At 48.0% G+C, this 27,920-nt stretch overlaps 2 protein-coding genes across 23 annotated transcripts in view; one reads left to right on the forward strand and one right to left on the reverse strand.

Moving 5' to 3' along the window:
• CACNA1D (calcium voltage-gated channel subunit alpha1 D) overlaps positions 1-14,953 on the forward strand; it is a 427,288-nt gene extending 412,335 nt beyond the window's left edge. For 19 of the 21 annotated variants that reach the window (XM_074313103.1, XM_074313111.1, XM_074313112.1 and 16 more), the window contains 6 exons: positions 305-331; positions 1,526-1,675; positions 3,125-3,288; positions 10,061-10,182; positions 11,618-11,938; positions 12,642-14,953. In XM_074313103.1, the coding sequence (XP_074169204.1) occupies positions 305-331; positions 1,526-1,675; positions 3,125-3,288; positions 10,061-10,182; positions 11,618-11,938; positions 12,642-12,938 (1,081 nt within the window). In that variant the 3' untranslated portion in view covers positions 12,939-14,953. The remainder of the gene's footprint in view (positions 1-304; positions 332-1,525; positions 1,676-3,124; positions 3,289-10,060; positions 10,183-11,617; positions 11,939-12,641) is intronic. The other 2 variants (XM_019724248.2, XM_074313101.1) reach the window with 1 other exon arrangement.
• A 2,002-nt stretch (positions 14,954-16,955) lies between these two features.
• The window catches only part of CHDH (choline dehydrogenase), a 30,571-nt gene continuing 19,606 nt past the window's right edge, over positions 16,956-27,920 (reverse strand). For both annotated transcript variants that reach the window (XM_019724256.2, XM_019724254.2), the window contains 7 exons: positions 24,485-25,244; positions 23,861-24,012; positions 23,058-23,187; positions 21,941-22,075; positions 20,531-20,673; positions 19,977-20,079; positions 16,956-19,281 (listed from right to left, as the gene is read on the reverse strand). In XM_019724256.2, the coding sequence (XP_019579815.2) occupies positions 18,863-19,281; positions 19,977-20,079; positions 20,531-20,673; positions 21,941-22,075; positions 23,058-23,187; positions 23,861-24,012; positions 24,485-25,187 (1,785 nt within the window). In that variant the 5' untranslated portion in view covers positions 25,188-25,244 and the 3' untranslated portion in view covers positions 16,956-18,862. The remainder of the gene's footprint in view (positions 19,282-19,976; positions 20,080-20,530; positions 20,674-21,940; positions 22,076-23,057; positions 23,188-23,860; positions 24,013-24,484; positions 25,245-27,920) is intronic.

Consider the following 27,920-nt stretch of genomic DNA (forward strand, 5'->3'; position numbering starts at 1 on the left):
GGGTATGGCTGTGTCCCAGTAAAATTTTAGTTTTAGACACTGAAATTGGAACTTCCTCTAGCCATAGGTGATGAAATACTTTTTTTCCTTTGCTTTTTTTTTTTTTCAATCCTTTAAAAATGTCAAAAGCATTCATAGCTCATGGGCCATACAAAACTAGGCGGCCGCTGGTGTTTGGCCTGCAACCCATATTTTTGCTGTCCTCTGTTCTAGGAAGTAGCCTGATAACTGCATTTTAAATTTTGTTGGAAATATTTAACTTTTATCTTCTCCCTCCCTCCCACATTATGCCTTTCCTGGATAGAACCCGCTATTATGAAACTTATATTAGGTATGTGCTTATTGCCTGTGTTTATATGTTAAATACTGTGTGTTACAAGTGCGACCAATTGGCCTCTCTGAATGCTGAGTGATGAGACGTTCCTTTGAACCAACTGTGATATTATAGCTCAGGGCTCTGGACTTAGGAGTTGGAGGTAGTGGCTTTCTGCATAGGTGGTTATCACCGAGGACTGATATGCACATGCCAGGTGCCCACGGATGAGCCCCTGCAGGGAGAGCTGCTGTGCACTCCTGGTGCCCAGGCCTGTGAAGCAGGGCAATGCCTGCTGCTTTCTGGGGTCAAGTCTCTTGTGAGGCCTTGGTAAAAGCATGATCCCAGCCCCCTAAAGACCAGGGGCCAGGCTGTCTTCTTTGCCTCCCATGTAGTCCTCAACACGTGTGCTAAACCGGATTGAACGGTGGACAGGTTATTTTGTTGGTGATGGGGACGATAGGTCTGAGGGTTTAATTGTATCAAGTGAAATCGTGAGCCAGAGGAGGGTAGGGAAAGAAGGAAGAACGTAGAGGGAGTTCAGTCCTCTCTGGAGCAAGGCGATGTCACAGAGCCTGGCTGGTTTTCCTGAGGACCAAGGCCAGGACAGCAGGGTTTCAGGGGACATTACAGCAGTCCTGGGCAGGGAGCAGTCTTTGGAAACTTGGCAGATGCCATCCATGAGAGTCTCTCCTGGGACACTATCTGAAATGTCTGTCACCCTTCCTGGGTCAGATGCAGTGGAGTGTTGGTGATAAGGGAACCTCTTTGTTCCAGGCTCTGGAATCACACAGGGCCTAGGTAGGAAGGAGCGGGGATCAGAGTAGATGGGCTGGGAGCCCCAGGACTGCCAATCACTGCAGGTCACTGGGTCCATTTTCTTGTTCTGTTCCCCAAATTACCTCTATCCTTTGGCTCCAAGGCCCCTGAGCACAGTGGTTCGGCACCATCATTGTGCAAGGGACTGAGAAGCCCCTCCTAGCATGTACACACACGCGCACACACCCACACTCTCTGGCTCCCTCCCTCTTCCCCGCCCCCTCTACACACACTGTTGCCAGAGGCCTTGACAGTCCAGTCTTGCTTGAGGCAGGTGCATCCTGGGAGAAGCCGGGAGCACATTGGGCAGGGATGCTGGCTGCCTGCAGAGGCACAGCTACAGGAATTGCCTGCCGCCTGCTGAGGTACTCAGGTCCTCTCTCCCAACTGCAGGTCCGACTCAGGAGATGAGCAGTTCCCAACTATTTGCCGGGAAGACCCAGAGATACACGGCTACTTCAGGGACCCCTACTGCTTGGGGGAGCAGGAGTACTTCAGTGGTGAGGAGGGCTATGAGGACGACAGCTCACCTACAGAGAGCAGGTGAGGAGCTCCGTGGTGCCGGCTGACATTAGGGGGCCTGGCTGGTTCTTGTCCCTTGTGCGCTGCCTGCTCATGAAGCCACGGGTTCCCTGTAGCTGCACTCGCGACTGTCCTGAAAATAAAACAGGAGCACAGGCTCCAGGCCAGAGGAGAAGTCGGAGAACAAAAATATAGGGTCTGGAAGAGGCAGAGTGGATGGAGGCTGTTCTCTCAGGCCTGTTGACTCATTTCCACTAGGGGCCTGTGAGGCCTTTTAGTAAAGGTTCCAGAAATGAGAAAGACTCCATGGGCCTGCCTTATGCAGCGTTAGCAATCCCCTTTCCACCAATCCCTTGTCTTCTGAGAGATCTGTTTTTATTTCATGAATGCTGTGAGCTGGGGGCTCTGTCTGCATAGCAGCTCAGCCAGCCCATAGCTTGCTTGGGTGGGGTCGTAATGAACAGCACCTGTTTCCCACTGCCATCAAGGGATCTCTCCTGGAGATGGGGCACAAGAGGCCAGAGTAGCATCTCTCAGCAGAGCTGCCTCTTCAGGCTTCTGTCTCAAAGAAAGGATGTTTGAGGGTAAAAGGGGCACTTTGCTTTAAGACACATAGCGGGCAGTGCAAGGGAGCAAAGGCCACCTACTGCCCTCTTCTCTGTAAATTGCATATCACCATGACAGGGCGCCCATTGACGTGGATGTGGTACTGCCATGAGGTCCCTTTTGGCATCTGAGTTATTACATCTTAGCCTCATATTCCAAGCCAGTGGGGCCCTCCCTCTCCCTGTCCTCCACCAATTCCTTCCCTCAGACTTTGCTTCTTCGGGGCCGTTGGGCACACCATGGCTACCACTTGGACACCCTCTCCCATCTCTGCTGGCCTAATTGACCCTCTCTTCATGGGCCTGCTTCAGGGCTTTGCTTCTCATTCCCTGACTGAAATTGAAATGCCCACCCTCTAAAAACTCCCAGAACCCACTCTGAGCTCCTCTCTTCTGGCGCTGACTTTTTCCAGCTGCGTTAGATGTCCCTGTGCAGGTGGTATTTGCTAAGCTCCTGGAGGGTGGGGACCGTGATTCATGCATCTTTGTGTTCTTGCTGCCAGCCCAGCACCTTGCCGAGGGCAGGCACTCAGGAGAGGGCTTCTAAGGAGAAAGTGAACGGGTGACAGTCGAGCTTGCAGGAAATCTACACTGCACACCGGACCCAGGTCTGAGGCTGCCCCAGTGGGTAGGAAACCACTAGCACCTCACTCGTTTTAGGCCTGATGTCCTTCCTGGAACAGTCCTTGTCTTCCATCTAGAATCTTCCATGAAGCTGAGGCCTGCCTGGTTCTCAGTTAGTCCTACTGTGCCCAAGGAGGTGGGGCGAGATCTGTAGACATGAGTCTGTCTGAGCTAAGGGACAGGGCTTGTTAACTAGGAGCTCACGTGCCCCTTTCTCTCTATTGGTCTTTTTGACCACCAGGCAAAACTACAGCTACTACAACCGATACCTAGGCAGCAACTTGGACTTCGAGCGGCCCCGAGGCTACCATCACCCCCAAGGCTTCTTGGAGGATGATGACTCGCCCATTTGCTACGATTCCCGGAGATCTCCAAGAAGACGCCTGCTACCTCCCACCCCAACATGTGAGGCCAGATTTTTTGTTTGGGCTGGAGCCTCCCCAAGAACAGTGTGACTCTCCCACCAGCCCCAGCGGTTGAGGGGAAGGTGGTGATGGATGTGGTCCTTCCGTGTCCGGGACGTTTAGCCCTCAAGACCAAACCCCTGCTTGGAGACTATCAGCTTTCCTTTGTTTCTCACCCATATCCTGTGTGGTAGAACTCAAACCCCTGCGGCACTGTTCTGGACTGAGAACAGAGAAAGACAGTGTATGGCCCTAAAGTTGCACAGCATAGAGCATCTAATGAGGGGCTTTTTGTGCACATTATCACTGCTGTTGAGCCTGGGATCAACCCTGAGAGATAGGCAAGACATGCACCATTGTCAGACCTCCTTTGTGGCCGGGCTGGCTGACCCTCAGGGCAGAAGGGACTTAGCCCAGGTCTGTTTTGCCAAGGCCCAGGCCTCTGAGCCTGGGGTACCTGGGGATTCTTGGTGTCCATGTCTCCTCAGTCCCCACCAGGGTGTTCCCTTCCTTTCTCACCTCTCTACCCTCCTCTCTCTCATCTTTGCCTCCAGTCTGCTAGTGCCTTCTGCTCATGGGGCAGGTTTTGGCCTTGGTGGTGACCTCCAGGGTAGACGCTCTCATCCTGACGCTGGGGGGATCCTATCCTGCTGAGAAGGAGCGGGGGCTGGCTGCTCCCCCCTCCACCTGGTTTTCTTGTGCAGGTGGCATACCTAGTGCTGCCATGACGTCTGGGTCACCCCCAGTGAGGAATTCAGGCCAGGAAAGAAATGCAGCAGTGACCGCTGCCAGCTCCTGGCTGGGCAGTTTGATTCTGGATATGTAGGCATTTGGATGATAGTTAAAGAATATCCACTTCTGGTGTTTCTAAGGAATGAAGCATATTTTTTGAGCAGTACTCAGATCAGTAACCAAAAATAGCCAAGACACATCGGCTCCGAGTCCGCCGACAACAGGCACAATAACAAGTGTGGTTGGGTGGCGCCTGGGGCCCTCTGTCTCTCTCCAGCTGTCACAGCCCTGCTGGGAAGTGTAATCAGATCCATTGCCATGGTTAATATTTAATTTCGCAGCTCCAAACACAGAGCAATTCTGGTCTCCATAAATACCAGATGACACATATATAGGTGAGGCCAGATGGAGGTCCTTTGCCCATACGAGTCCACTGCCCTCCTCACACCTCCCTTAATGGCCACCATTCACAGGTGCCACCTCAAGGAGGAAGCGAGGAACCCGAGCAGGCAAGAGCAGCTGCCCTCTTTATGTGTAAGGGCACATAACTAAAATATACTTTATTTGCTTTGCTGAGCATTGGTTCAGCCCTTGGGCAGGGAGAACATGGAACTCCTCAGCCTGTGTCCTCAGCTTCGGTAGGAATACCATATTTTGCTGTGTATAATGCACTCCTGTGTATAATGCACACCCATGTTTTTGGCCCAAACTTTCAGGGGAAAAAAATCTTTTGTTTTAATTTCTTATTCAAAATTTTATTTGTTTACATTTAGGTGCTTGTTTTTTGTATTATAAAGGAATTTTAGCACTTATTTTTTTAAAATTTATTGGGGTGACAATTGTTAGTAAAATTACATAGACTTCAGGTGTACAATTCTGTATTACATCATCTATAAATCCCATTGTGTGTTCACCACCCAGAGTCAGTTCTCCTTCCATCACCATATATTTGATCCCCCGTACCCTCATCTCCCACCCCCGTCCCCCCCTTACCCTCTGGTAACCACTAAACTATTGTCTGTGTCTATGAGTTTTTGTTTCTCATTTGTTTGTCTTGTTCTTTTGTTGTTTTTGGTTTATATACCACATATCAGTGAAATCACATGGTTCTCTGCTTTTTCTGTCTGACTTATTTCGCTTAGCATTATACTCTCAAGATCCATCCATGTTGTCACAAATGTTCCTATTTCATCTTTTCTTACCGCCAAATAGTATTCCATTGTGTATATATACCACAACTTCTTTATCCATTCATCTATCGAAGGACATTTTGGTTGTTTCCATGTCTTGGCCACCGTAAACAAAGCTGCAGTGAACATTGGAGCACACGTGTCTTTATGTATAAATGTTTTCAGATTATTTGGGTGGATACCCAGGAGAGGGGTTGCTGGGTCATATGGCAATTCTATTCGTAATTCTTTGAGGAACCTCCACACTGCCTTCCATAGCAGCTGCACCAATCTGCATTCCCTCCAACAGTGTATGAGGGTTCCTTTTTCTCCACAGCCTCTCCAACACTTGTTACTATTTGTCTTGTTGATGATAGCCATTCTGAATGGGGTGAGGTGATATCTCATTGTGGTTTTTATTTGCATTTCTCTGATGATTATTGATGTTGAGCATTTTTTCATGTTTGTTTGCCATTTGTATGTCCTCTTTGGAGAAATGTCTCTTCAGGTCGTCTGCCCATTTTTCAATTGGGTTGTTTGTTTGTTTTTTTGTTGAGTTTCATGAGTTCCTTGTATATTTTGGATATCAACCCCTTATCGGAGGCACTGTTTGCAAAAATCTTCTCCCATTCAGTTGGTTGCCTCTTTATTTTGTCGATGGTTTCTTTTGCTGTGCAGAGCTTTTAGGTTTCATATAGTCCCATTCGTTTATTTTAGCTTTTACTTCCCTTGCCTTTGGAGACAAATTCATAAAATGCTCTTTGAACCCAAGTCCATAAGTTTAGTACCTATGTTTTCTTCTATGCAGTTTATTGTGTCAGATCTTATGCTTAAGTCTTTGATCCATTTTGAATTAATTTTGGTACATAGTGACAGGTAGCAGTCCAGTTTCATTCTTTTGCACGTGGCTATCCAATTCTCCCCGCACCATTTATTGAAGAGGCTGTCTTTTCTCCATTGTATGTTTTTGGCCTCTTTGTCAAAAATTATCTGTCCATATTTATGTGTTTTATTTCTGGGTTCTCAGTTCTATTTCATTGGTCTATGTGTCTGTTTTTCTGCCAATACCATGCTGTTTTGATTATTGTAGCCCTGTAGTGCAAGCTAAAGTCAGGGAGTGTGATACCTCCAGCATTGTTCTTTTTCTTAAGATTGCTTTGGCTATTCGGGGTCTTTTGTGGTTCCAAACAAATCTGATGATTTTTTTTCTATTTCTTTAAAAAAATGCCATTGGGATTTTGATGGGGATTGCATTAAATCTGTATATTGCTTTGGGTAATATGCATTTTTTAACTATGTTTTTTTTTCCAATCCATGAGCGGAATGTCTTTTTTTTTTTTTGTGTCTCTTTTTTTTTTTTTAAAAATGTCTTATAGTTTTTAGCATATAGGTCCTTCACATCCTTGGTTAAGTTTATTCCTAGGTATTATTTTTTTTTTGCTGCAATTGCAAAAGGAATTTTTTTTTTTTTTTTTTTTCTTTCATTCATTGTTATATATATAGAAAATGGAATTTTTTTTGTTGATTTTTTTTAGCCAGCAACTTTACTGTATTTTTTTTTTGTTTCTAATATTTTTTTTGTGGAGTCTTTTTTTTTTTTTATATATATAGCATCATCATCTGCAGAAAGAGTGATAATTTCTTTTTTTCATTCCCAATTTGATTTTTTTTTTTTCTTCTCTCCCTTTGCTCTCTCAAGGACTTCCAACACTATGTTGAAAAAAAGAGGTGACAGGGGGGGGACAGCCTGTGTTCCTTCCTGAAAAGCAAAGGGCTTCAGTTTTTTTTCACCATTTATTATGAGATTAGCTGAGGGTTTGTCATATATGGCCTTTATTTTGTTAAGGTTTTTTTCTTCTATACCTTTTTTATTAAGTTTTTTAATCATAAATGGATGTTGTATCTTGTCAAATTTTTTTGCATCAAATTGATATAAATCATGATTTTTTTGTCTTTTTTTTTTTTATGATGATGTATCACATTGATGGATTGCAGATGTTGAACCATCCTTGTGCCCTGGGATGAACCCCACTTGGTCGTGATGAATAATCTTTTAATGCATTGTTTTATTCGATTTGCTAGAATGTTGTTTAGGAATTTTGCATCTATATTCATCAGAGATATTGGTCTGTAATTTTCTTGTGTTGTCCTTACCAGGTTTTGGTATCAAGGTAATGTTGGCCTCATAAAATGAGTTAGGGAGTACTGTCTCTTCTTCAATTTTTTGGAAGAGTTTGAGCAGGATTGGTATTAGATCCTCTTTGAAGGTTTGGTAGAATTCACTAGTGAAGCCATCTGGTCCCGGACTTTTGCTTTTGGGAAGGTTTTGGATGACTGATTCAATTTCATTACTGGTGATAGGTCTGTTTAGATTTTCCAGTTCTTCATGGTTCAGCCTAGGAAGGCTATGTGTTTCTAAGAACTTGTCCATTTCTTCTAGGTTATTGAATTTGGTGGCATATAGTACTTCATAGTATTCTTGGATGATCCTTTGTATTTCTGTGGTGTCCATGATAACTTCCTGTTTCATTTCTGATTTTGTTAATTAGTGTCTTCTCTCTTTTTATCTTAGTGAGTCTAGCCAAGGGTTTATCGATTTTGTTAATCTTTTCAAAGAACCAGCTCTTTGTCACATTAATTTTTTCTATCGTCTTTTTGTTCTCTGTTTCATTTAGTTCTGCTCTAATTTTTGTTATTTCCTTTCTTCTGCTGACCTTGGGTTTCATTTGTTCTTCTTTTCTAGTTCTTTAAGGTGTAACATGAGGTTATTTATTTGGGATTTTTCTTGTTTCTTGAGATAGGCCTGTAATGATAGAAATTTCCCTCTTAAAACTGCTTTCACTGCGTCCCAAAAATTTTGGTAGGATGTATTTTCATTGTCATTTGTTTCTATGTATCTTTTGATCTCTCCCCTAATTTCTTCTTTGACCTGGTCGTTCTTTAAAAGTATGTTGTTTAATCTCCATGTATTTGTGTTTTTTCCTGCTTTCTTTTTGCAGTTGATATCCAATTTCAAAGCCTTGTGATCAGAGAATATGCTTGGTATGATTTCAATCTTCTTAAATTTGCTGAGGCTGATTTTATGTCCCAATATATGGTTTAGCATTTATTTTTAAACATATTATGGTACAAGAAATTTTATGTCACAAATAATTACAACACACAAGAACACATACAAAGTACAGGAAATTTTATGTACTGGTAACAAATTTACGATATTTACACATCATACATAGAAGGCCAAGAACTCTTCGTCCTTGCAAGTTCATTGTAAATTCAACAAAACCGATGATTATATTCCAGGGTATTATTTTGCATACGGATATCGTTATTGATTTCTAGAGTTACACTCTTAACTCATAAGCATAATTTAAAAAGTTAAAAACATTTATATAGATACGGAATTAGTACTACCCATGTATCATGCGCATCCTTATTTTTCCTTCACAAATTTGGGTAGAAAAGTGTGCATTATACACGGCAAAATACAGTATTTCCTCCATCAGAGATGGTGGTACAGAGCAAATGCGATGATGCGCTGTGTATGTGGACCCTCTCAAAACTGAAAGGCATTATGCGAATGAGAGGAACAGTGACTTTCTTTCCTGGCTCTGAGCCTCATGCCCCTGCCATCCGATCCTGAGAGGGTCCTAGAGGTTGTGCTGATGAGGGAGACTTGTCCTTCTTGGAACGCTGTTAAATTCCACCCCTGCATGGGGTATGGAGGGAAGGCCGCCTGATTAGGACAGCAGGCATTGCACAGATACCTGTGTCCCAGGTCGGCAACTCAACGAGGAGGCTCCAGTCTACCCCACCATGCACTCTGGGCCTGTGAGACCAGGATTGTCTGTCTTGTTCCTCCCCATTGGGCAGTGGCTGGCCTGGTCTTCATGTGCTTTGGGAACTGGGCCTTCATAGAACTGGTTCCTGTAGCTTCGTGTGCCATAACAGGATGCCTGGGAGGGCTCCCCAGGCTGGTGTCTACAGTTTTCAATACAGGAATTGAGGGGTTTTAAGCATATCCTGTGAACTTCGAAAGCACAGGTCAAGAAAGGAGCTGTTGAAGTGTCTTGGGCACTCACTGCCTTGTAAACATTGGTAGGGCTCCTGAAACACCTCCTCCTTCCCGTGGAGGTGTTTCCAGGGGGACACTTCTGGCCTGTGCTTGGGGACCCAGAATTCAGACTGATATCCAGTGCCTGGTGCCCTGAGAAGCCACAAGCTCTGGATCTGGTGTCATCACTCAACCTGTGTAGAAGTCCCTATTCAAAGTGGCTATTAACAAGACAACTGCATACTTTAAAGTCAGAGGTGTTCCTTTTTGTTTTGTCTTCAATGCTAGAGAAGCTGAGTCTTTCCCAACAATAGAATGTGCTTATTACCTGGTGGAGATGGTAGGGCAGGTAGCAAGTCACTCCCTTTAAAACAGGGAAACACTGGAGTACCCTGGAGACACCTAGTCCCCACAGACACTTAGCATGTCTGGACGGTGAGAATGGGGCAGTCAGCAAGCATCTGTGGGATTCTAGAATGAGGTTGTGTCATTGTCTGAAATGCTGTGTTCCCCACAATGTGTGAGCCACGGGCTTTGAGTCAGCTGCGCTCTGGCTGCCTTTAGCTCCTCCCCCTGAGAACAGGCACGGCATTTATAAGAAATCTACTTACACTTAAAAAAAAAATATCCCTCAGTTGGGCTTCTTCTTCATTCTCCCTCCAAGAATTCTGAGACCTCACTGCCTAATGCTTTCTTTTGGACATACCTCTGCTTCCTCCTGGGCTCTCTGCTGAACGTTTGGTGGGCCACCCTGACAGAGAGCCCTGGGGTCCTGACAGAAATTGTTTCACAGCTGCCGGTGTGCTTTTCCTCCTCAGCCCACCGGAGGTCCTCCTTCAACTTTGAGTGCCTGCGCCGTCAGAGCAGCCAGGAGGACGGCCCGCCATCCCCTGCCTTCCCCCACCGCACCGCCCTACCTCTGCACCTGATGCAGCAACAGGTAAGCAGGCCCCCCTGGCCTTGCCACCAAGGGTCTGGGGGGCACCCTGTATAGGACCCATCCTCAGGACACCCTCTTCCCCTTAGCTTCCAATACCAAGAGGGAAAGAGAGAACCTTCACATACACTCAGGTTCAGTCTTAACAACCTGCAAATAGATAACTGTCACAAGCCCCATTGTATGGATGAGCAAACATCAGAGGGTAGGGGATGTGCCCTAGCTCACATAAGGAGGTGATTGATCAAGTTGGCATTTGAATCCAAGGCTGCCAGCTTCCGAAGCTGGCTGTCAGCCTCGATGCAGTCTCCTCTCCTACATCTCTCCTCAGCATTGAAGACAGGGCCTGGTACAATCCATGACCCAGGGAGTGGTGGCCGCTTGACTGAGCCTGAACAATCAGCGCTGCCCTTTATTTGCTCTTAGAGGTTGTTGCTTCATTGAAACACATTTATAGAGCCCTCTGTGGGCAGGGCCCTGTAATCATGGGGATGTGCGAGCCTCCGACCCAGCCTGCAGCGGGAGGGGTTCAGGGAGAAGGTCCTGCCCAGTGAGGGTGGCTGGACAGGAGGGAGTGGGGGCCAGGGCCCACTCACCTGGGCTTCGCCTCAAGGACACAAATAGGGTACATTTCCTTTCTGAAAAGAGCACATCTCTGCCAACTTTTTACTTTTCTACCTTCAGTTGTTAAATTAATTTTGTGTCCTTCTTTATTAGGACACAACTTGGGAAGGCCCAGGCCATCAAATGCCATGACCAAGTAGGCATGGCAATCTCTCCATGGGCATGGGCATGAAAATGCCGTCCCTTTGCTGCCCCGCCCTGAGCAGACCCAGATCCTGTCAGCCCTGCCTCCCTCGGGAGAGCATGGCTTCCCCTTTGGCCTTGGGCCTGCGCTGTTCACAAAACTGGGCCTCAGGGTCCCCCTGAGCAGAGTGGGAATGCCGGGGGCGGATGTGCTGTGGTGTCACTGTAGGCGGGGGAAACAGGGCTTGGACCTAGGGCTTCAGAACAGATACTGGCCTTGTGACGTGTTGCATAATGAGAGCCAGCGGTGTTTCCCTTTGAGTGCTGGGAACCATTAGTTTGCCCTGAATGTACTTCCCACATTTAAATCACAGTACACTGGGTGGCAGGTTCATAGCCCCAGCTTGTACGTCATCCCTGATGCTTGATCATTCGGAAGTAACTTCATGAATTAGCAACTGATTCCTACTGGGGAACAGTCATAAGAAATGCTTGTGGATTTGGGAAAAAAGAAAATGCAGTCCGCTAGAAAGCCAAATTTTTACTGCCAGCTCACTTAATTTACTCAGTGTACTCATGTCCTTTTGAGGTCCTTGTCCGAGGCTGCCCCACATGCTTAGTCCGTCTTGAGGAGGCCTGAGGCCTGTCCCTCTGAGGGCCTCTGGTCTCCCCATGTCCCCTTTCTCCTCAGATCATGGCAGTTGCAGGCCTAGATCCAAGTAAAGCCCAGAAGTACTCCCCGAGCCACTCAACCCGGTCGTGGGCCACCCCTCCAGCCACCCCTCCATATCAGGACTGGACGCCGTGCTACACACCCCTGATCCAGGTGGAGCAGTCGGAGGCACTGGACCAGGTCAATGGGAGCCTGCCATCCCTGCACCGCAGCTCGTGGTACACGGACGAGCCTGGCATCTCCTATCGGACTTTCACACCAGCCAGCCTGACTGTCCCCAGCAGCTTCCACAACAAAAACAGCGACAAGCAGAGGAGTGCAGACAGCTTGGTGGAGGCAGTGAGTATGGCTCATCGAGAAACTGAGCCACCTGAGTGCGGGCTGCAGGCACAGCAGGGGGAGAGTCATGAGAACCACACAGGGCAGGAGTGGGGGTGACTCTGAGGGCAGGGCGTCCGCTCACCTCTTAGAAGCAAGGATGGTACTTAAAGCATGAATGTGAAACCACCATCACTGCTGAGTCTCATAAATTAGCTGTACCTAGGATTATGTATGCTCTTCCTGCAACTATTACCAGTTTATACCGTGTTTCCCCGAAAATAAGACCTATCCAGACCATCAGCTCTAATGCGTCTTTTGGAGCAAAAATTAATATAAGACCTGGTCTTATTTTAATATAATAGACCAGGTCTTATATAATATAAGACTGGGTCTTAATTTTTGCTCCAAAAGACTCATTAGAGCTGATGGTCCAGATAGGTCTTATTTTCGGGGAAACATGGTAGTAAAATCTTCTTCCTCAGTGGGTTGCACCCTTGTGGGGTCATGTATAGTTCTGAGCTCCATGACATTTGAAAGCCAAAGCCATTTACAGTCGCATTTAGCTACCATGTATGAGGTCTAGTGAATATGACTGGCTGAGTCCCAGAAGCACAGCATGCAGTTAGTGTGGAGGTGGGTTTTGTGTCACTGGCCCCCCTCAACGCCTTATAATGCATTCGCGCCATTGATCCTCTTTCCATTGATCACCATACCTGTGCAGGTCCTGATATCTGAAGGCTTAGGACGGTATGCAAGGGATCCCAAATTTGTGTCGGCGACAAAACATGAAATTGCTGATGCCTGTGACCTAACCATCGACGAAATGGAGAGTGCAGCCAGCAACCTGCTTAATGGGAACGTGCATTCCCGGGCTAATGGGGACGTGGGCTCCATCTCAAACCGGCAGGACTATGACCTCCAGGACTTTGGGCCAGGCTACAGCGACGAAGAGCCAGACCCCGGGAGAGAGGAGGAGGAGGACCTGGCAGATGAGATGATATGCATCACCACGCTGTAGCCCCCAGGGAGGGGCAGACTGGCGCTGGCCCCTCAGGTGGGGTGCTGGAGGGCCAGGGAAAAAGTGCCTCATAGTTAGGAAAGTTTAGGCACTAGTGTGACGTCCACATTCAATTAGACTTTTGTACAAGTGATGTCATGCCTCAAGGAAGCCATACACCTGGTAGGGAACAGCTGTGCACACATGCTCAGCCCCCATTATGAGAAACCGCAGGTCCAACCCTCTCTCAGAGGACTGACCGGTGTAGAGGGCGGACAAGCCCTGCCCTCTTGTTCAGAGTGCATCTGGGGCACTCACCCGTGCCCACCGACCTGCCTGCAGGCACGGTGGGGAAGGTTAAAGGTGATGACGATCACCATACCTGTGTCATTACCTCAGCCATTGGTCTAGCATATCAGACATTCACTGGGCCCAGCATATCCAGTTTTAAACCCTTTCCCACCCAAAAATATACTGCTTCCTGGTTTCTGTTTAGCTGTTATGAAATTCAGTGTGTAAGTCAGGACCTACCTACCAGCTGTCATCCTGAGAGGAAAGCAGGACCTTGTAAAAGAGGTTTTCTGTTATATGACACGAGTTTACATGAGAGAGCGTCACTCAGATGGTCGGTTTCTGACTGTCAGGATAAGGGCAACTGTAAACTGGAATCATCACTCGCAACCAGGTCAACTTAGATACACTAATTTGGTTAAAAATTATAGATTTACTGTACATGACTTGTAATATATTATAATTTGTATTTGTAAAGAGATGGTCTATATTTTGTAATTATTGTACCGTATTTGAACTGCAGCAATATCCATGGGTCCTAATAATTATAGTTCCCCACTGAAATCTAGAAATTCTTAGTATTTTTACTCAGACTAAACAGAAGTAGAAGAAATAGAGCCAATTCTCCTTTATTCAGTGAAAATCTTTTGGGGGTAAAATTTTAAGTTCAAAAGAACCTGACACTACAGAGATTTTTCTAAAATATTTTGAGTCACTATAAATCTGTCTTTACATTAAGATATACCGTATGATTATTTGCAGTCTTTTCTTTGGGCAAGAGTTCTGTGAGTTGATCGTGTACCTTTTGATCCGCCATGGGTTGCCACTGTCTTGTTTCACTTTACCTCTCCCCTGCTAAGTTGATGGCAGTAGGTCAAGCTGGTTGCTCTGACCCTGTGGCATTCCTAGTTGTTGGTTTCTCACCTGCCTACAGGACATTTCTGCATCTCTAGTGCAGGAATAATTGCGTGGGTAGATGAAGTCCCGCTTCTCATGTCCCCGGGGAAATGGTGATGCTGCTTGTCGTAAGAAATAAGGACCGCTGGGGAAAGGGGGAAAGGGAGCAAAGTGACGATCTACAGGATTAGAAGCTTGGGTTCTGGAGAAATCGTATTATTGCCTTTTTACAAAATATTGCTGTACTGTGTGTTCTCTGAGGGCTTTTATATGCAATTGAATGAGGGCTGACGTTTGCATTAGCTGCACTCCCACTCCGATTGCACTTCCTGAAGAAAACCCACTTTTGGATCATGAGACCTGTCAAGGCTTCCTTTTCTGTTCACAGAATTATGCCGACTTTGTCAAGTTACCTTGGCGGGGATTCTTTGCAGTCCAAAAACAAACAAACAAACAAACAAACAAACAAAAAACAGGTAGCAATTTTTGGTTCAAAATTTTTAAATATTACATAGACAACCTGTTAATCAGTGGGTTTTTTTTTTTTTTTGGTTGTTGTAAATAACAATACTTTGTTATGAAGACCTTACAAACCTCTTCTTAAGACATTCTTACTCCAAATCCAGGCAAAAACACTTCAAGGTTTGTAAATGACTGTTTCCTGACGTAAATTCTTTTTTATTAAAATGCAAAATGTTCTTCATAATAAAACTGTGTAATAATTTTATTATGTTTGGGAGCTCTCCTTGCAAACACCTGGTGTTTGCCAGTGAGAGCTTCAGAAGGGGCGAACACTCTGTGCGGGCAGTTCTGTAACTGTAATTCTGTAAATAGATATTTTTCTTATCCTTGTGGCTCCTTCAATGCCTATGGTAACTTAATACCAGCTGCGGAGAGCACTGTTTCTCCTAAAGGGCTAAACCACTGTTACTACGGTCTGGGACTCTGTTTCTCTTTTAGGTATTGGTCTTACTGTGTGGCTTACCATCACCAGTCCAATGCTGCCTACCAGCTGACTTTTCTGGTATAGGCAATGATGTTTTCCAGTCAGTACCTAAAAACCGGCATTTTTATAGGTTGCACCACTCCGAATATCTGTCTACTTTACGCCTGGTTCAACCTCTCACCTAACATTAAATTTTTCTTTGTAAGAAAAATTTGAAGTTGTAGAGCATGGTTTTTTTTCCTTTGTTTTAGGTAAGTTTTAAAATTAAATGTCTTTCCTTTCAGTTTCCCTTCCATCCCCTGAGAAAAGGTCATTTTGTTGCGTCCCCAGGGATAGTACATTTAATTTCTTTAATATGTGTTTTTCATAATATCACAAAATGGAAATGGCAGTTCTGATTTCACTATCATTGAGCAAGAACCTTGTTAAGAACTGTCTCTGTGATTTCCATCCAGACTTGGCCAGGCGGTGCTTCCATTCCAAGATGTTTCAGAATCAGCCCAAGGCCAGAAAGGGTGGGTTGTGAAGACCTGGAAGCGTCTCGGTGCAGTGGGGGCTGGATCTGCCTGAGGAACCCACTTTACCGCTGACGCCATCCATGTATGTGAGAGAAAACAGGGCACTTGATGTTTTTTTCCTTTTTCTTTTTAATAGGCTGCTCCACGGCCGTGTCTTTGCCTGCTTTCCTGCAAAGGTTTTTGTTAGGATGGACAGTCAGTGTGTTCTAAAAACTGGTTAGCAATAGAACTATTGTCACGCAGCGCTCCAACTCATTTGCTAGACTACCCCGACTCGAAACAGACTCCAGCTACACTTTCAATTGTTGGAAAAGTTTTTATTTCTCTAAAATGATATTTCTTTTCTACTGGGAACTTAGGAGGTCAGGCGAGTATGAGGAGCAGGTCTGGGGCCCCTGCTTCCAACAGGGGAGCAACAGTGAGAGTGTCTCGAGGAGGCACTGTGGGGACAGTGGCAGATGATAGGGGAGGCTGCCTGGGTCTCAAGACAGGGCCAGTTGAGAGGGTGTGTTTTTTCTTTTTTTTTTTTTTTCTGATTTTTAAGAGAAAAGGATCTAGGTATTAGTTCTGCTGTTACATTGATCAGTGGAACTATGAAATGACCTTTGTGTGGAGGTCAATGTGGTTTGGCTGGAGAAAATTATCTATTTGAATTTATGGAAATGCTGCTGCTTGCACTGGAAGCTGACAGGGTAGAGTTAAGGCACCAGACTTCCCACTTCCAGGACCCGCCATTTCCTGGTCACACTGCAGGTAGGCTGCTCCTATACCTGCATGTTTTGTCCCTTATTCTGTCAGGGAGAACTTTCTGCTGATGTAGCAGCCTTCTACACCGGTTTCTGCCAAGGGGTCAGTACTCCTCAGAGCCTGATCGCTAGGCAGTCACAGTTTTGTGTTCCAATTTGAAACTATTTTTTGAAAAGCGCATTCTTTCATGTTTTTATGCAGGCTTTTTGCTCAGGGGTGTAACTGACAAAGTTTGCCCGACTCCTTGAGAGGCTGAGTGCAGCCTGGTGTCTGGGCGGGCAGCATTATGTGGCTCTTCTCCCCCAACTCCAGGCGGCACTTGCTCCCTTCTCTGGCTTCCCCAGCCGCCAACTTTTTTTCTGAAGTGGAGGGTTCCCTCATGGCAGTGGAATGTTCACACAGTGCCATTGTTATGACATGGGCCACTGCTGCACTCTGCCCAGACGGTGACAGCACTCCAGCTGCTGGGCTCGAGTGAGGAACCCCTTCAAGGCAGAGTATTCTGGCCTGTGTCTGAACCCCAACAGCACAGTTTTCCACTTGGACGTCTGTGAGTCCTGGGTATAGGACCCTCATGGTCTTCCCCTTTGAAACTTATTTCTGCGTGTGATCACAGAAACAAAGACGCGTAAGCAAGAGTGAGCGAGGCACCCGGATGTAATGAAGCAGTACAGGGTCACGTTATTTTCCTTAACTTACAGTACAGCCACAGTAGCAAATCAGCCATTGTCTCGGAGGCCAACACCACCACAGAATGCAGAGATGGCAGGACTAAATGGCTATGTCACCTGCCATATCCATACCAAGAAGGTCGGTACAGTCACAGTCGCCTGAGATCCCCCTCCACACCTAAGTTGTCACTTCTTGGCCCTCAGAGCGGTGGCTGGTACCTGCACTCCTGTGCTGTTCCTTCGCCCCTGCAGGTGGCTCCAAGACCCACAGGATGACGGCTATGGACCAAGGCTGTGGGGCAGGTGGCAAACGTCTCTTACCATAGGAGAAAGAAATCTTTGGGCAGATTTAGAATTTTCTTTCTCGAGCCTCCCTTGGAACAAGGTAAAGCAGGACACAGGTAAGATTTAAACAGGAGCTGCTTAAAATTTTTAAAGAAGAGGTATGATGGTTTTCTTCTTTCCACCTTTCTGGAAGGTCTTTCTCAGAAACATAAGTTGTGGCTGCCAGGATTCCAAGCCCCCTCAGTCCAGTCTGGTCCTGGGAGGAGCATGGAATGCCCCCATTTCTCTCCCGTCTGTATTCTGGACCCAGCATGGCAGGTTTCCACATAGCAATTCTTTTCTGCCATGCCACCAATGGTGGCTTTGAATAGCTTCAGAAAAATCAATCCAGAATGCATTTAGTTTTCATTACCTTGTAAGAACCATCTGAATAACGCATCTCAGTTAAAAAATAAATTATTGGATTACATTTTTGAGTTGTAAGAAGTTTAAAGATCAAAGAACTGTTTTAAATGCTACTTGTGTCTGTCATTTTTCTCCCAAACTCAAATCTTTGACAATTTATTTTTCTCTCAATTGCATTTTTACAGGATCAGGGAGCATAGTTTTACTTGACTACTTTTTCCATCAGTCTCGGCTCCATTCTGGTCTGTTCCCATGGACATCTGGAGAATAAGAATTAGCTGGCTTTGTTCAGTGCTGAGTCATTTCCCCAGGCTGAGGGGAAAGCGTCCTCTCGGGCTAGCTGCTTTGACATGGAGCAGTGGTCTGGTATGTGGGTTTGCTTTGGGTTCTAGGTTTCCCAGTAATAGGAAAACCTTTTAAAATGCTTAATTGTGAAACCTCTGGTAGTGAAGAGTCTCTCCAGACTCTTCTCTCCCTGAACAAGGTCCACAAATCCTCTTGTCGGGCTGTGTTTAGTAAGAACTAGAGCATTAGACAGGTGGGCTGCAAGACCCTCAGTGACTCAACTGAGCACCGGTTCCTGCCTCACTCCAAGAGTGAAATCGGGAAGCAGAAGAAAAAGAAAAAGGGGAAGCCTGCGTTTCCTCCAGCAGGCAGTTCTCCTAGCTGACCAGGGATGCTGGAGACTTATGCATGCACCCCGGGTGAGCTCCTTTGCTCCCTAACTATCGAGTGACTCCTGGCCTCAGTTACAGCTTGAGGTGGAGGGTGCCCCCTAGACAAGGCAGTGAAGGTCTGGTGGACACCCAGTCTCTGCACAGCACCCTCTTTGAGGGGCGTGTCTTCAGAGGGAGGCCTGGGAGAGAACCACTTTCCTCAAGTCCAGCCAGGACGGAGGGAGGCAGCGGGACCCTGGGTTGGAGAGCACCATGGACTACAAGACGAGGACAATAGTTACCCATCTGCACGAGGCAGGGAGGAGGGGCCCAGCCGGAAATCTGACCTTCCCCAGTGGGCCCACAGGAAAATGCTGGGAACAGGGAGCCTGCTTCACTGATCAGTACTGGTCTCATTTCGTAAATTATCCGCTTCTTTGCCATTGAATCCTAACAGTCTAGACAGTTTCAGAAAAGGGCTGTGCCGGCCCTTTTGGCTTGTCCAGGGCCTTCTCAGGCAGTGACTGCCTCAACGCTGGGTGGCCAGGGTCCTGGGCTTGTACACAGGGACATCCTGGTCCCAGAGTGGCGGCTGCCCCTTAATGATGTCGGCTGCTTTCTCTGCGATCATGATTGTGGGGGCATTCAGATTGCCGCTGACCACACTGGGCATGATGGAGGCGTCGACCACCCTGAGGTTTTCCACCCCAATCACCCTGGTCTGTGGATCCACCACGGCAGTGGGATCGGAGGGCTGGCCCATCTTACAGGTGCACGACGGGTGGTAGGCACTGTCCGCTTTTGCCCGCACAAAGGCCTCTATCTCTTTGTCTGACTGGACATGGCTTCCTGGCTGGAGCTCCTTCCCCCGGAATGGTGCCAGGGCTTCCTGTGCAAAAATTTCTCTGGTCAGCTTCACACACCGAAGGAAGTCATCGATATCGGTTTCTGTTGAGAAGAAACAGGTGAGACTTCTCCTCTTACCGTGCTGGCCTTGCTGGGAGATTCTAGGCATGGAGACCCTCAGTAAGTTCAGGACATGGAGGTCTGAGCCACCAGGTTGCTTGTCTCCTAGCCACAGGCGGTGACGTGGCCACCAAGCAGAGTCTCAATAAGCCCAAACAGACAGCATCCTAGATGGACACAGCTTGCCCCACGGTTAAACTGGGGATCTGAATTTTCTTATCTGTAAAATGGGGATAAGAATGCATGCTCTGCCAGCGTGGCTGTGAGCGCCCTGCGAGTCAGCAGGGCGACACCTGATGGGGAGTGCTCCTTTTTGCTGCACGCAAAGAGGCTGGCCCAGGAATGTGATTCCCTTTTAGAGAATGCTCGAGTAACAGCAGGAAAACGTCTCTGTGAGCTGTGTGTACACAGCCAGTTCTCTTTGTCTCTCCTGGTAGTTGTTCTGAAGGCTGCACATCTCTTCTACTTGTAAAATGACATCCCAGGGCACTACACAGCAGAGTGTGTGAGGGTACAGCCTAGACTGACAGGGTGGAGGGAGGGCAGAGGGTGACTTGTATCTCAGAAAACATGGGCCAGGGGTAGGAGTCAGGGACAAATATGAACCCCATAAAAGCATTCACTCAATGACCCAGCAAGCCCTGGCCTGGGGGAGACAAAGGCGGCTGGAGAATCACCTGTTGACAAGTAGTTCGGTTGGATCACAGGGTGGTCCCGGGGGTTGGCACTCCTCAGTTTGAGCCAGCCCACACTCGTGCCCCGCATGGTCCCCACATGCACCTGGAAGAACCCAGAGGAAGCAGTGACCTCCATCAACCCCAAACTCAGTAGCTTAGAGAGGTCCCGGGTTTCCTGTGGGTGGGACTCTACATCCAAAGGCAATTAAGAGCAAATACATTTCAGCATTTGCCTGAAACTTACCTGCCCCCCCAACCCTTCCACGAGTGATCAAAAACCACCTCAATGAATCATTCCTGGCTTTACCTAATTGTCCAAAACTTTCAAGGAATGGCAATCCCCAGGCAGACTCCACCTGACTGGTCCATTGCTAGTACTCAGGGCCTGGAGTATGTGCCCTGATGTGGGTGCCGGTCTCGCCTTTCCATGCACCATGCAGACTGCCTCTCCCCACTCAGGTACACTGAGCAGCTGGAGGGCACAGGCTTCTACCCCCCACGCCTCACACCCTGAAAGCCCTGCTGCAGTGGGGAAGATGAGACTAAGTGCTCACCTGGTAAGCCTCCTGCTGGGTGGGGACCCGGCCGTGGTCGATCACTTGGGAGGGCAGGAAGTGGAACTGGATGTCCGGGTGGGGGACCCCAGGCTGGCTCCGGATGAAGCCACCTGTTTCCAGATGGGCTGTGGCTCCATCCCCTGAGAATCCGAAGAGCAGTAAGTCACGGTGTGGCAGGAGGGCCACAGTCTCCTGGGCAGCTCTTCCTGCCCCCCAGCCTTCCTCTCTGTCCTCTTTCTCCCAGGTGGACTTACCTAGCACCAAAGCTTTCAGTGTCAGCTACATGCTGAGGGTCTGCAGCTTTGCCCGTCCCCCGCCTCAACTGTGAGGCCTGATATCCAGTGGGCATCCGTAACCTGGCCCAGCCTGGACTCCTGGTGGGCCTCCATCCATGAAAGGTCCTTTCATGCAAGGCTAAGGGCAGAAACGAGAGCTGTCCCTGCCTCTTCCCTCTTCCTCATCACCTACCAGACAGCCCATCAGAAAAAAGCTCATCGACTTCAGTTTCAAAAACTACTTGAAGCCATCTCCTTGGCAATGCCACTCACACTCCTGGCTCGGTCCAAGCCCAGATCAGATCACCTTTTAACTGGTTGCTCCAGTGGCCTCCTTGCTGGTGCCCTGGCCTACCTCAGTGCCTCCTGCAGCTCACCCTTCACACACAGCCAGCTCTCTCTCTACCACTGCTTCCTCCTAAATGTGCTCCAGTGTCCCTGGCCCAACTAGTTTTCTAGTCCCAGGGCCTTTACATATTCTTCCTACCTTTCAGATTCCCTGCCCCCATTCTCTAATTAATATCCTGATCTTTCTTTCACTCTGCTTAAAATTTAGCATATTTACTTGGTTCTTTCCGTTGTTCCCATTAAAGTGTAAACGGCCCAAGGATAGCTGCCTTACTGGCACTTCTCAACCTCTAGCACACAGCATATGTCATAGGTGTGCAAGAAACACATTCTGAGTGAATGAGTAGGATTTCAAAGCAGCATTTCCTTACCAAACTCCGTATCCTGAGACTCAGCTAAAGCACAAATGGAAAATGCTAAGAAATGGATGCTAATTCTGTAGTCCAGCATCAAGTAACTTTCTGTGCCTTTTCTCCTAGCTCCTCGGACCCCTGATGGTGTCGAGCACAAGGCCATCCCCATCCGTCTTCCAGGAAGAACAGCACCTAACCCTTGAGGAGTCTCACCTTGTGCTATCGCATCTGGTCCTCACAAAGCCCATCAGACAGAAACTGTGTATCCCCATTTTGCAGATGGGAAAGCTGAGTCTCAAAGAGCTAAAGTAAATGGCATAGCTCAGCTTCAAACCAACAATCATGGTCCAGAGCCACTGCTTGGCAGCTCAGGAAGAAAGCTGTACTGCCCACAGACCATTCTTAACAAGGTCATGGATGATCGCACCCACCTGTGAACTTCCAGAGCCACTCCAGACCAATCAGGACCTTCCTCAAGGGCTTCTGTGCTGAATGAAGGGTGATGGGGCGGGTGCACGCCTGTTGAATGTATATCTCTAGGTGGTCTTGCAGGTTCTGGCCAACTCCTGAAATGGGAGGGAGTGGTTAGGAAAAATGACTACCAAGAGGGGCTTAGCTGGCCTCCCAACAATGCCTTGGTTTTGAAAACTTCTCTTCTATCCACTTATCTGCCAGGCTAGCTCCTGCTCATTGCCCAGGTCAACTTCCAAGGCCACCATTCTTGCACTCGCTGCCAAGTCTGGCCCTCTCAGATGCTGCGCTTGTCACTCACTGCAGTAGCTGTAACTGTCCAGGTGCTTTCCTGCTGAGCAGTACCCTCCAGGAGGGCAGGGCCCATGCCTGTAGCAGGCACCGCTCAGCAAGCTGACAGCCACATGGACGTTACAGCTGCACACGCACCCCTAGCCTGGGGAACGAGACCCTGTCATGTTGTGCAGACCCTGTTTGAGCTCATCCAAGCTCAAGGGCATGCTGGGTAGGTCACTGCCATGGACCAGAACTTTCACAGACTTCTCATGATGAAGCCTCAATGCGAAATGTCCCAGGCCCCTGGGAGCTTGGGGTATAAGAGAGGGCAAGAAGGACGGGCATCAAATACAGTTTATAAAATAAATTTCAGGCCTGGAGAACTGTCTTAACATGAAAAGCATGCTCAGGAGCACTGAGTTGGCATCTTTAACATCAGAGCAACTGGTGAGTCCTGAGGATGGAAAACACAAAAGCCTGAAGCCCTCTCACCACAGACCTGCCCTCGTGACCTGCCCGAGCCTGGCCCAGCACCCTTCATGGACAGATGCTCCTTGCTAGAGGGGCCTCATGTCTCCGTGGGATACGATGGTCAGGGAAGGGAGGGAAACACGAAGTCTCAGGGTCCCTGGTGGGTAGGAGTGTCCTGAAGGGTACGGGGAACCTTCAGGCTCATGGGACAAATGTGACAGTTCTGAGGAATACTGAGTCCTGTCCCCTCCCCACTTCATGCTAATAGAATACAATAAACCATTTTATTTAGCAGAGACAGCCTCTGGGAGCAGTGGAGAAGGGGCTCACCTGGGAGGTGGCACACCACCGGGATGCCTAACTTTTTGAGGTCATCTGCATTGCCGACCCCTGAGAGCATGAGCAGCTGCGGAGAGTTGATGGCACCTCCACTCAGAATCACCTCCTTGCTGGCATAAGCCTGGAAGAGGCAGAGGGCCATGCAGGTCACACTTCCCTCCCCAAAAGGCAGACGGAACCCTGAGAACATGGCCTAAGCCATGCCATGCCCAAGGGCGAGGGAAAGGCTGCTTAGGGTGCCGCGATGGGAAGGCATCTCACATGTGCAGCTACAATCAAAAACAAAGCATGGCTCATACTCCGATATGTTCTGCAATGGCCAGAAGACAGTAATGAGGGTCTTCAAAAAAAGGTTTGTAGAGCTTAAATGAGATGAATTAAAGCAGGCACCCAAATGAGTGGTTTCAGTCAAGCAAGCAGTGATGCAGAACCATCCTGCCACACTGCGAAGTGGAAAACAGCAGTGTAGAAATATGGAGTATGATCACAGTTGTGGTTTTTCAAGCCTCTCCTAAAACCCACCAATTTATGAAAAGACACGGAACGTACTGGGGACAGCTCTGAGGTAGAGGGGCAGGCAGAGGCTCACAGGGGTCACTCATGCCAGGGCACCACGGGCTCTTTGGAGGTGGCTGGACTGGGGACTTCCTCACCCCCTGCAAGGCCCTGGGGATAATCTTTCATGCCATTGCCACCAGCTGCTCCTCACCACGGTTCTGGTGGAGACGAGTATGACTACTGCCCACTCCCTTCCTGCCGTCTGAGCTGCCCAGGCTGGCTGGTAACTGTCTCACCCTGTGGCTCTGGCCATTCTTGACGTACTCCACGCCCACTGCACGGGTGCCTTCAAACAGCACCCTGCTCACGAATGTCTGGGCCTCGGCCCTGAGGTTGGAGTGGTTCAGTGCTGGGTGCAGGTATGCACAGGCCGTGCTCCAGCGCTTGCCTGCAGGACAGAGCAAGGAGATCAGGTACAGCCCCTGCCATTTCCCCTGGCACCTCCACAAGGTGGAGAAGGAGGGCATCTGTCCTTCCCCTGACCAAGCAAGCTCTGCCTTCAAAGGAAGGCCGAGACCAAAAGACCCTGCCCAAGTGAAATCTACATCTACCTGGGGTCCCCTGGATGTTCTGTGCCTCAGATTCCCCTTCTGTAAATATCTAGAGCTTTTGGGCTGTTTGGCCAGAGAACTGACTCCCCATTATCCACACCCCCAGCCAGAGGCCCAGAGAATGCCCAAGGTGTCATCATCTGTGGCCAGCAGGGGCTGCAATGGCACATCCCCTCCACCTCATACCAACCTCACTTTGTCCACACTTACTGACCATGATGGGAGCAGGAGGGATGGGGCTGTGACAGAGGAGGTATTGTTTCTCTTAAAGGAAGAACCAGGGCTGGGGGGCTGGGGGCCTTACACTACCTTCGTGGATGGTCATGTCCATCCAGCCGAAGCCTTCTTGCTGGTAGCCGTTCATGTCCTCGGTGAAGGGATAGCCGGCCTGCTGTGCTGCCTCCAGGAATGCCTGGTGCAGCGGGTGCTTGGTCTTGCCCCGCGACACATGCAGCGGGCCTTCGCCGCCTCGGTACCTGCTGGCACCCAGCTCGTGGTGCTGTGCCTTGCGGAAGTAGGGCAGGCAATGCTCGTAATCCCAGCCTGTGGCACCCGCTCGGTGCCAGCGGTTGTAGTCCTCAGCATGCCCGCGGATGTAGACCATGGCATTGAGGGACGAGGAGCCGCCCCACACCCGGCCACGCGGCCAGTACAGCACACGGCCGTCCAGGCCCGTCTGCGGCTCCGTGTGGTAGTACCAGTTGTACCTGTCGTCGCACAGGTTGGCTACGAGGGCCGCGGGCATGTGGATCTTCCACAGGAGCCTCTTGCTCCCTGCATACGTGTCCTTAGGTCCAGCCTCCAGCAGCAGCACACGTGTATCAGTGTCCTCCGTGAGCCGTCTGGCCAGCACACAGCCCGCGGAGCCTGCACCCACCACCACATGAGTGTATTCGTCCCCACTCCTGGAGGCCGTACTGGCCAGAGCACGGATGCCGGGCGGCCACTCCTGCCCCAGGACTCCCCGGGGGCTCACGTGCCCTCGACTCCAGCCTCGCAGGATGCACCACATACTTCCAGCCCCAGTCGTCTCACATTCACGGAGAGGATATGTGAGGATTTACTTCTCCTAAAACAGGGAAAGAGGACTTAAATTTTTTAACTCAGTATACTGAATCATCCCAAAGGTGGAGCAGCCAGCTGGTGCAGCAAAGGACCCCTGCAGGCTCAACGAGTTGTTGGCCTAGGGCTGTGTGTGGCAGGCCTGGCTGGCATGGTCCTGTCCTGGGGACCTAGAAAGAGGGCACAGAGGCACAAACAGTTATAATCTGCAAGATCTGTGTTATGACTGACAAACCCAGGATTGTGGGCACAGTTTGAGACCCTGCCCCAAACTTGGGGAATCCTCAGAAAGGCTTCTCTGTGACATCTATGCGTGACGTTGGAGGCTGGGCAGGAGTCTATCTACTGGACATAGGGAGGTAAGGGCTTTCCAAGCTTGCACTCATTTCTCATCCATTCAAGCCATCCATTCAAGACAGTTGCTGAGCCCATACCACATGCCGGCACCATTTATCTGTAGCATGCACAGAGAACAAGACATCTGCCCTCAAAACTGATGGCCTGGGGCCAGGGAGACAGACAAGACTTAAATAAATAGCTGATGGAAGGTCAGGGTGAGAAGCTAGAGACTGCAAAGCTCAAAGCCTTTGATTGAGGGTCATGCTGTGCACTAGAGGGCTATTCAGCAGGGTATGGAGTCAAAGCTACAGTCTTCAAAGATCACTCTGCAGAGGGCTGAAGTTTTACCAAAGAAATGCCAGTAGCTTTGGAGGGTCCGTTCCCAACAATGTTCAAATCAATCCCAACATGCTCAGTGCACAGAGGTGGAAAAAAATACCCCATCAAGACCTCCACTGACCAAGAACATCTGAGAGACCCCCACCCATGAGGCTAAGGTACACAAGGCCTGCCCAAGACTGAGGCTGCAACAAGAGAACTGAGGAACCTCAAGAAAACCCTGATAAATCCCCCCACCCTCTCCGTGAGCCTGCACCAAGTAACACTGGCAGCCTATACTGAAGGCAGGCTGAGGTAAGAGTGCGGAGAGAGATTCCTGCCCCCCACCACCCCAAACCCCATTCATGCAGGCACAAGAGAAGGAGGCAGCAGGGCCTCCTGAAAGCTAAATCTGAAGCAGGAACACTTATAAGAACCTTCTAGCACTCCAGGCCCCATACTAGCCCGAGGTGCCAGCAGCCCACTGCTCAGCTCATCACTAGGTTACTCAACACTCCACATTAATGACCTGATAGAATAAAAGGCATGCCCTCTTCCAGGCGTAAATACTATCTACCTCAGTTTCTACTATCCTGTTACACACAAGCTCTAGCCTTCAATAAAAAAACTGAGACACAAAAAAAGCAAGAAAAAGAAATGATACATTATCAAGAGATAATGTGTCAGAACCAGACCACGGGATGGCCCATCCAGATGTTAGAACTATCAAAGACTTTAACCAAGTTAAACATCTTAAAAGATTTAATTGAAAAGGTGGACTATATGTTGAACAGACAGGCTATTCCAGCAAAAAGTTGAAAACTATTTTAAAAAAGGGGGACAAATGCTAAAAAAAAAAAAAAAGAAAAAGTAATTTGACTGAACACAGCAGAAAAAGAATAAGTGAAATTAGAAATTGGGTAAATAGAAATTATGAAAATGAAAATATGAAGAGACGAGTGAAAGAGAGAGAGAGAAAGAGAACAGAACAACTGAGAGCTACGGGATGATACCAGACTAAAGTATTCATAATTGGAGTCCCAGAGGAAGAGAGAGATAAAGGGAAAAAGGGAGATGGGGAGGAAGGAGAGCCAGAGGGAGGAGGAGGAAAGAGGAAGAAAAGGACAGAGAGCAAACAAGAGAGAAAAGATATTTGAAGAGATAATTGCTGAGACTTTTCTAAAATCAATGTAAGACAAAACATTACAGATTCAAGAAGCTCAGAGCATCCCAAGCAGGATTAATACAGAGAAAAACACATCTAGGTACACTAGACTCAAATTGCTTAACTCCCATGAGAAAATCATCAAGGCAGCCAGCCAAAAAATGCAACATTATGTATAGAGGATTAAGCATAAGAGTGACAGCAAACTTTTTATCAGAAAACATGCAGTCCCGAAGATAATGGAGTGACAACTTTAAAGTACTGTGAGGGGAATAAAACAAAAAACAGTAAATTTAGAACTCTGTACTCAACTATAAAGGAGAAATAAAGACATCTTCTGAGAAACAAAAGCTGAGAGAATTTATTGCCAATGGATGTTAAAAGAAGTTATTTTAAAAGAAGTTCTTAATGCAAAAGGAGTATACTATCAGATGGAAATTTCAATCTATACGAAGAAATGAAGAACTTGGAAATGGGAAAAATTGTGGCTTTATTAGTTTCTTATGGCTGCCGTAACAAAATACCATAAACTTGGTGGCTTAAAACAACGCAAATTTATCCTCTTACAGTTCTGGAGGCCAGAAGTCTGAAATCAGTTTCACAGGGCTAAACTCAAGATGTCAGCAAGGCTGGTTCCTACCTAGAGGAGAATCCATTTCCTTGCCTTTTCTAGATTCTGGGAGCCATCTGCATTACTTGGATAGTAACCCTTTCCTCATATCACTCCAACTTCTCCCTTGCTCCTATCATCACATCTACTTCTGTAGTAGTGTCTCCCTCTTATCAGGACACTGATGTCACTGGGACCACCTGGATAGTCCAGGATAATCCCTTCATCTCAAAATTCTTAATCTCATCTAC

Source organism: Rhinolophus sinicus, linkage group LG10 (genome assembly GCF_036562045.2).
Source record: "Rhinolophus sinicus isolate RSC01 linkage group LG10, ASM3656204v1, whole genome shotgun sequence".
Lineage (NCBI taxonomy): Eukaryota > Metazoa > Chordata > Mammalia > Chiroptera > Rhinolophidae > Rhinolophus > Rhinolophus sinicus.